Here is an 8,900-nt window from a genome sequence, read left to right as displayed (position 1 = left end):
GGGGGACAGCGGCGGGGCGCGGTGCGGGGCGGCGCCGTGCCCGGGTGACGCCGCGCCTCTCTCCCTCTCCGCAGGCGGCGGGGCCATGCGGCGGCGGGCGGCGGGCCGGGCCGCGGGGCTGGCGGGCTGACGGGCCGGCCGGGCGCTCCGGAGCGGCGGCGGCGGCGGGCGCCCTGCGCCGGTGGGAAACGCCATGGACGCCTCGGGCCTCGCCCCCCTGGGCAACGTCTCCGGCCACCTGAACTATTCGGGGAAGAATTCGCAAGTCTTGCAGTTTGAGGATGAGGACTGCCACGTGCCTTTGGCCATGGTCTTCACTTTGGCCTTGGCTTATGGGACCGTGATAATTCTGGGCGTCTCTGGGAATCTGGCCTTGATTGTCATCATTTTAAAACAAAAGGAGATGCGCAATGTTACCAACATCCTCATTGTCAACCTGTCCTTTTCTGATCTCCTGGTGACCATCATGTGTCTTCCCTTTACCTTCGTGTACACGCTAATGGACCACTGGATTTTTGGGGAGGCCATGTGCAAACTGAACCCTTTCGTGCAATGTGCCTCGATCACCGTCTCGGTCTTTTCCTTAGTCCTCATCGCTATTGAACGCCATCAGCTGATCATCAATCCCCGTGGCTGGAGGCCAAACAACAGGCATGCCTACATGGGGATTGCTGCCATATGGATTTTAGCCACAGCTTCCTCTCTGCCTTTCCTGATCTACCACGTGTTAACAGATGAACCCTTCAGAAACATAACATTTGATGAGTATAAGGACAAATACGTGTGTCTGGACCTGTTCCCCTTGGACACTGCCAGGCTTTCTTATACCACAACGCTTTTGGTGATTCAGTATGTTGGACCGCTTTGTTTTATATTTATTTGCTACTTCAAGGTAAGAGAGAATCCTCTTGCGATACATAGTTCTTTCTGTCTGATGTTTGTTTGCCCTTGCAAAGATTATGGTTGTCGGTTAAATTATCCCACATGTTTCTCTTTGTTGAATTTCCTGCAGATATACATACGATTAAAAAAAAGGAACAACATGATGGACAAGATGAGGGACAATAAATACAGATCCTCTGAAACCAAAAGGATCAACATCATGCTGATCTCAATAGTGGTCGCATTTGCAGTTTGCTGGCTGCCTCTCACCATCTTCAACATCGTGTTTGATTGGAATCATGAAATCCTGCCTGTCACTACCTGCAGCCACAACCTCTTGTTCCTGATTTGCCACCTCACTGCCATGATCTCTACCTGTGTGAACCCCATCTTCTATGGGTTTCTCAATAAGAACTTCCAAAGGGACCTACAGTTTTTATTTCATTTTTGTAATTTCCGCACCCGTGAGGAGGATTATGAGACTATAGCCATGTCCACAATGCACACAGATGTTTCAAAAACCTCTTTAAAGCAGGCAAGCCCAGTTGCATTTACAAAAATAAATAGTGATGATGATGATAAAATATAAAGAAGTAATAAAAATTCTACACCAAACTGCTGCAAGCGTGATCGCAGGTGCAACATGTCTAGGGACAAGCACAATTACATAACAAGTACAAAATGGGTAATGTTTTTCTTCTTTTTCCAAGGAACTTTTATTGTTGTCACCTTGAAATTGTTTGCTGTGCAGCTTTGCCCCTTTTACTGCTTTAATGTTCGCAGCAGTTATATCTGAATCTTATTATGAGACATACTTGGACCTGCTACTACCTATGGTTTTCATCAGCTGTCTTTTGTTCTGTTTTCTTTGTATAGTTATACGCTTTAGCACAAAAATATATTTATTGATCTTTTTCAAAGAAGTAGTTTTCAAGAGCGTCTATCTAAGACCATTAGAAACAATATGAGCCACAGGAAGGCTGTCGCTACAGAGGACACCCATTCCAGCATACAATTAGGACATTCTGATTGGAACACTTCTTCCTCTTCTTTTTTTTTAATCTGGCTTTTCATCAATGTTAAAATCCTGTAAAATCAGTGTAGGCATGCAGAAAATGGTTCTGTGAAACCTGTAGAATATGTTAAACAGGGACATGCAGTTGTCTCATTCATAGAGGCAATTCAGGCTGTAATCACTTAGGTTCAAAGACAGGATTAAGAGAGAAATTCTGTTTGCATTTACGAGAATAAAACCCTACAGTAATTCCACAGAGCACAATAGGATAACTCTGATGTTTCACCACAGCGAATGAAAGCACAAATAGTCCTTCAGCCCCAGCTGATTATAGCTGATTTTAATAATACAGGCTTTATAATTTAAAAAACCCAAACCCCATTTTCAGCTGCCATCACTGACATCACAGAGTTAGTGTTGCTGGGATGAAATGTACTGTCTATCTCAAGCCTATGAACCATGTAAATTATCCTTGAGACCTACGTCCAGAGTCTAAAGGGGGATGTGACTGTTCACTGTCTGGAAAAGATGTAATTCCATCCTTGCAGGTGACAGTGAAAATCAAGTCTGGTATTAAATAAGCGTTACCTACCTAAGTCTTTTAATTCTTTTCATAATAATGCTGATCTATATAAATTATGTATAGCCTCATAATATTCTGTGTTCAGATGCAACGGTACAAATCTGGATTATCTCCAAGACAGTGGATGGTTTAATCAAGATTTGCAAAATTTAGAAGTAGGATATGGATATAGTTTGGGTGTAATTGGTATGTTTAGCTTCCAAACGCAGTTTCCACAGTTGGTTGAAGTGCAGAAATATTTGCCAAATATACACAATAGAAGTCTGTGTGTTATTGCTTAAAATGTATATCCTCTAATTACACAAAACATACATGACTAGATCCCCAGCTGAGGGGAATCTGCTGTAAATGAAACAACAATATTAGCCAGCTGAGGTTCTGTGTCATATAGTGTACTTTGATGTATAATCAATGTCTTTTTGAATAATAAGCTTTTTAAAAGCCAATATAGACCCAATATTTTTTTCAGCAAGGTCACTTTAAACCGTTCTGGCAGAGAAACAAGTCTTGAAAATGGATATAAATGTAAATGTAGCATAAATGTAAATTTGACCTGATACCTTCCTGAGTAAAAAGATCTCAGGATGTGATAGTAAAATTAATATGTTCTAAACTGACATGGATAAATGCCTAAGAAATGAAAGTTATTTGGTTTGCCAGTATTTAGAAGTCAAAAAATGTGCCTTGTGCTATCTTATAAATAGTGTAGAATATTAAACCAGCAATGTGTTCTTGTGCATTATAATTCAATGTATTTCTCTACTGGCAGATAATCTAATTAAAAAGGAGGTTTCTGTGGTTGAGAACAGAGGGGGAATGTAGAAAATGAATTATAGGATCCAACTTTCTTTCAGAGCTTTGCCCTTTTGTATTTTATGAGATTTCCCTTTTCTTTATGGTTCTCTATGGAAGTGTTACTAATAATTTAAGAAGAGTGTCCTGAAATTATTCCCCTGTCACTTTACAGTAATTTTCATATGCTAAGGGGTGTGTATTTTCACAAAGAGATACAACGTAGAAAACTGGCCATGGGTTTCTATTAAGAATGTTACAGTGGGTTTTTCCCATTAGAAAAAAAAAAATCACAATGAATTTTATGTTTTTTTCCCATTTTTGAAAAAAGCACTTTCTTCCAATCCAGTAGAAGGAGAAAATAGAATTATTTGAGAAAGTTTCCAGTTAGTTTGTTGGAAATTTTTGATCAGGATGAGTTAGGTGTTTATACAGAGTATGTGTTGGAGCAACTTCAGAGGAACTTGCGGGTGCAGAGACCAAAACCTGGTGTGCCCTACGATTCGGAGGTCTCCAGTGGGATAGCACTGTAATTCCTTCTATGTCAACCTTTCTCCTGCTTGAGGTATAGTCTCAAATCATACAGCCCATCTGATATGATCTCATACTGTCTCCTGAGAATGCATGTCAGAAGTTTTTGCCTGCCGACACCTGGTAAGGTGAAATGTAAGTAGGAGTGTTCCTTTGGCTCATCCATGTTAAGCTCAGGAGCCATTTCTCCGCTGTGCTGCTGCCCTAGGATCAGGCTTCTCGTACACGTTTCTTCACTTCCCTGCAAGAAGTCTTTCTGAGCCTCTGCTAAGGACACAGGCTAGCACATCATCGTACAACCAGCACAGGGGATGCTGCCAGGAACAACAGTAGAAATGAACACAGTGTAAAGAGTGTTCAGCAGGAAAATGCATTTGGATAATTTCAGAAGCAAAATCATTGCTTTTCTAAAGAATTTGTTATGAGGACAAAGATAAAACTAGTCCCTTTGAGGTGCTGACCTGACATCTGCAGGGCATGGATGACATCTACTGAGAGCAGTATTTTTGTCTTTTGTTTCATGACTTGACACTGGGGTCCTCAAAAGCCACTGGAGGATTTCCCCTCCTGACACCTGGCTACAACACTAATCCTTTTTTCCCTTTCAGAGTTCCAGCATGGCTTTTCATCCTCTATATGCTAAATTTCTTTAGAGGGTGAGCTGTCAGATTTCATGTTTTTCTCTCATTTCTCAGTCATTCTAGTTCAATGTTTGTTCCTCCCATGTGCTGTTTTGTCAAACTCCCCAGACTTAAGCACATGCTGATTCCTATCTCAAAAGCCTGAAAATCACTCTTATTTCAGATTTGTAGAAAAAGTTTTACTGACAGAAAAACAGAACAGCAAGGGATCTACAACAATGTATCTTACTATTTGTGTGCAATACATTTCATGTCAAATCTACAGCCTTAAATGACAAGTGTAACTATTTAATAAACATTGATATCTGCTTAATTTGTCAGTTATTTTATCATCTTAAGCTTCACTTTTATCCACCACAGATATTGAAAGTGTCTGCATAATCTAAATACACCAGCATATTAGTATGTCATCTCAATAAATACTTCTGTATTCCCATATCACTTTTTTTTTCAACGTATCTCTTGGTTGTGTCATTGTCACTACATGCAATAATCCACAATGTTCACATCTTGATTTAAAAAAAAGGATAATAGCAAAGGAAGCAATTCATTGATAATAATAGCTGCTTTTGGTAGGCTAGGAAAAAGCTGTATATTTAAAAAACATAAAATCAACCCTGTTTTTTCTACCTCGTAAAGAAATCGGATTTAAACCAGGAAAAGGAATTAACGTGACAGGACCTCCCAGGTCACTTGAGCTGACGCCGACTGCATCTCATCACTGATGATGGTATGAAGGGCTAAGGGTCATAGATTCTGACTCTGCTGCCTTGCAGTACAGTACCAGCTATTATTAATGGAGCTTAAGCAAGATTTGATACTGATTCATATTCAGACTGTAAATCAGCATATGTTTAAATCCAGGCCTGTTCATCAAATTCTGATTCTTACCTCAGGAAAATGGAGAAATTACTTAAAGTTAATCATTTGTCTAGGCACTCTACTGAATAAAGTGTACTGCTGGCTGGAAGCTCACACTTTTTCCTAAAAATCAGATTTTGGATTTCAGCTTATTATGGAAATAAATTAACGGCATATAGTTTTTCTTTGGATTTTTCTCTGTTTTTTCTCTGGAATCCAGTGCCTGATAATGCTTCAGTTTAAAGCTTTGCTTCCTAATTCCTTGTATCAAAGAATTTACCAAACCAGTGCTTAGAGAATGAAGGCAATAAGGAAACTTTTTTTCTGTTCTCATTTTTAAAACATACATAACAGTAGGAAATTTGAACTTAAATAACAGCTCTGTCTGCAACAGATTAAATTCATTCATCTGAGTAGAAAGGGTGGAGAAATAATAATTATAACCAACTGATAAATTTTGTTGACAGCCATTTCTTGACTGAAGGATATATACAACTCCAAGCTCTACCATGTCCTCTTCATTCTTATGTTCCGTAATATGTGGTATCTGCTTCCCTGAGTCATTACTAATATCCAAGTCATTACTAAACTTGACATGAAAGAAAATTATTCTATCCGTGTTTTGCAGGATTTCAAATGTTTGATAATTACACGTAAATGGAAAAAATATGACCAGTTTTAGTCTCTTACACTTTCATTAATTTGTGATCAGAAATCACTTCTATTCAATATTTCTGCCCATGCAGAACAGTTTTAATGGTCTAATTGAAGTTGAGATTTCAAATATCAGGGAGAGCATTCACAAAGACTAACTCTAGCTGGAGGATGGCAGTTTTCCTAGCCTCTTCCAGTGGCAACCCGAGGGCACTCACACCTGCTCTACTCCAAGTGCTATGCATCTACCAAAATGTTTCTTTCCCCGTTATCTGTACAGGCTGCTAAGGGACAGCCAGTTTCCAGGGCAAGCACTAGCCCTACTGACTACTGCCTCCCTTCCTCCAACTTCCATGGTCCTTTTGCCATCACTTCATACCCTTGACAGCTGGTTTCTGAGGAAATCATAAGGATTTGTGCTCTCATTTTGTAAAGCGCCTGAGTATATGGTAAAATTCAACTCTATTCAGGATAGTGCTTTAAATAGTTTCTTCCATTAAAATTATATTCTGGTAAGTTTCTGGTAGGCAAGTTTTTAAGAATTCACACTCCATCGAAGTACATAATTTAAAAAGCCTATGTAGGAATTAGGTCCATAAAGAGCATTCAGCTCATTGCAGCAAAACAGACAGCACATACTGTCTTGTGTTGTCCAGAGCTTCGGGTTGATGATCTGGTTATCTGACACAGATCAGGCTTAGTTGCAAGAAATTTGCACCGGATGCAAATGTGTTTGAGATTGCTACACAGGAGAGGCTCTGCATGGTTAACTAACTTGCCACAAATTATGCAAGATTTCAGATATACAGGGAAATAGAGTGGAAAAGAGCAAAAAAGCAGAAGATCCAGATAAAGCCTTGTTGCATTCTGTCAGATATACACAAAAAGACTCAAAGGGAGACTCAGACATTTATTTATTTTTGGGGCCAACAGACTGACATGTAAATATATTTTTGGGCAAAGTGGTGGTCAGAAAAGGATTTGTGATAAATAGGGTCTCGGCTCCTGTTGTCAGAAAAGGGATATGTGTCTTTACAAATGACTCTGAAAATTTATTTTAAGATTCTTCACCTTAGATTAATCTAGATCTCTTTTTGAGATGAAGGAAACTAAAAGTTTTTGGCACAATCAAAACCCGACAGCTTTTCATTGCACCCACCCACTGCATGAGTCCATTTGCTTTCACTTCTGCACAACATGGAGAATGTTTGTTTATGGCAGGAGGAGTAACCTGATCAACAAAGCTCTCCTTTGTCTTTCTTGGATTGTGTTAACACTGATATTGTGCTGCTATTTTTCAATTTGCAATCTCCCCCACCCCCAAGGTATGACATTTTTGTTATGCTATTTATATTGTTTCTTAATAAAAGCTCTCTGTAAAAAGATGTTCTTGAAAGATCCTATTCAATGTGTGCTTGAACATATGGGTGAAAGGCCATACAGGATTTGTAGAAATGTGACTGCCAATGTGGTGATGTTTGAGGGGGTGGAGAAGTAGAAAATATATTTTTCGCATATTGTTATTTAGCCCTTGCCATTTAGAGCTTTTGTTGTAATTTTGTATGTCAGCTAAGCCTATGTATCTAGTGTTTCCTCTTGGTGACCAGCCTCTGGAGACATCCAGCTAGAGGAGGTGCTGGGTAACACAGCTTGTTTCCTTACCTACGACCCTCATGATTGCCTATAAGCTTCTCATTGCAATATACTTGAAGGTGTATATGCAGAAGTGTTCACTTCTTTCTCTTTAAGACTAGCAAATGTTGTACATTTAATAGATTTAATAGATAGGACTAGATTATATTTTCTGATTTCCTCCCCCCCCCCCCCTATTATTATGACTATAGCATTGAGGCTCTTCAATTAAGCCTTGATTTATTATCATTTTGGGCACAGGGGTACTCCCCTGGATGTCAGTCACCATGCTCATGTGCTTGTAATTGGACAGGTGCTAAAGTAAGAGCCTTAAAGCCTGACCTAAAACACTGCAAGGCTAATGGAAAACTTCCCGTTGACATCAATGAGCCTTGGGTAAGGTACTTGTTCCAAGTGACACCAAGGTGCAATACATGCCTGAATATCTGCTTCCTAGAGAGGGCAGCAGGCCATAAAAAGTGATGGTTCTCCGTCTGTGTGGGCTCAGCAGACACAACTCCACAGTCACCCATGTCAGTCAGTGACATACCAAAAAGTCATCTTCAGCTGGTACTTACAGTAAGGGTATCCTTTTAGGTTCTGTGAGTTTTACTTAGGATGTATTTTCTTGACATAGTTACATGTTAAATGTGTCTGCCAAGATGTCAGGCTTTCTGCTTTAAACCAATTTGCTTCAAAGAAAATTGAAAAAGGCACTAGCAATTCTGAATGTAGTTTTGGCTCTTGACAGGTATAGGCATTTATAGATTTCCACTACTAAAACTGCGAACTTTTTTATTACTATTATTGCTGCTGCTTTTTTCACTTAGTCAAAAAAAAAAAATCGCTAATAGCTGGACAGTATAGTTTACATTTAAAATTCACCCCAGGCAGTAAGGAATCTCAGCTTGCAGCAAAGGCTGCGGATTTACCTGGTAGTGATGATCCCACAGCAGGAACATCAGCAATCATGAATAAACTCAATGCAAATAGTTGTTTACAAAAGGCTATATTCAAAATTAGGCAAGGGTACCTTTAAGTCAACATGTAGAAACTTGAATTCAAATACTAATGTTTTTATGGTGGAAATTATGCATTCAGATAACCCAGTGACTTCATAAAATTATAAAGCGTGAGCCTGGTCTCACTCATCTTAGTCCAATGCTGCAGAACCACCTCTGACATTGTTCAGAAGATTATGGGGTAGATGAGACAGGTAAGTGAGATCAGGCTGTGAAGCCTGTCAAACTGTTTTTTAGGTCCATAGTTTTTATATTACCTAGGATCAGGATAGCATACTGAATATTTA

The 8,900-nt window shown here is 39.5% G+C and overlaps 1 protein-coding gene across 1 annotated transcript; it reads left to right on the top strand.

Moving 5' to 3' along the window:
• Positions 1-4,857, top strand: NPY1R (neuropeptide Y receptor Y1). Its single transcript, XM_040601431.1, has 2 exons — positions 1-892; positions 1,013-4,857. Exons 1-2 carry the CDS (start codon positions 194-196, stop codon positions 1,469-1,471), a joined length of 1,158 nt encoding a protein of 385 aa, XP_040457365.1. The 5' UTR covers positions 1-193; the 3' UTR covers positions 1,472-4,857.
• Positions 4,858-8,900: the final 4,043 nt, after the last annotated feature.

Source organism: Falco naumanni, chromosome 1, assembly GCF_017639655.2.
Source record: "Falco naumanni isolate bFalNau1 chromosome 1, bFalNau1.pat, whole genome shotgun sequence".
Taxonomy (NCBI): domain Eukaryota; kingdom Metazoa; phylum Chordata; class Aves; order Falconiformes; family Falconidae; genus Falco; species Falco naumanni.
This window is presented reverse-complemented; position numbering and strand designations above follow the sequence as displayed.

Excerpts from the sequence above, each read along its gene's own strand:
- NPY1R (XM_040601431.1), top strand. The coding sequence starts at position 194 with ATGGACGCCTCGGGCCTCGCCCCCCTGGGCAACGTCTCCGGCCACCTG. Across the intron at positions 893-1,012 it reads TATTTATTTGCTACTTCAAG|ATATACATACGATTAAAAAA; the intron begins GTAAGAGAGAAT and ends AATTTCCTGCAG.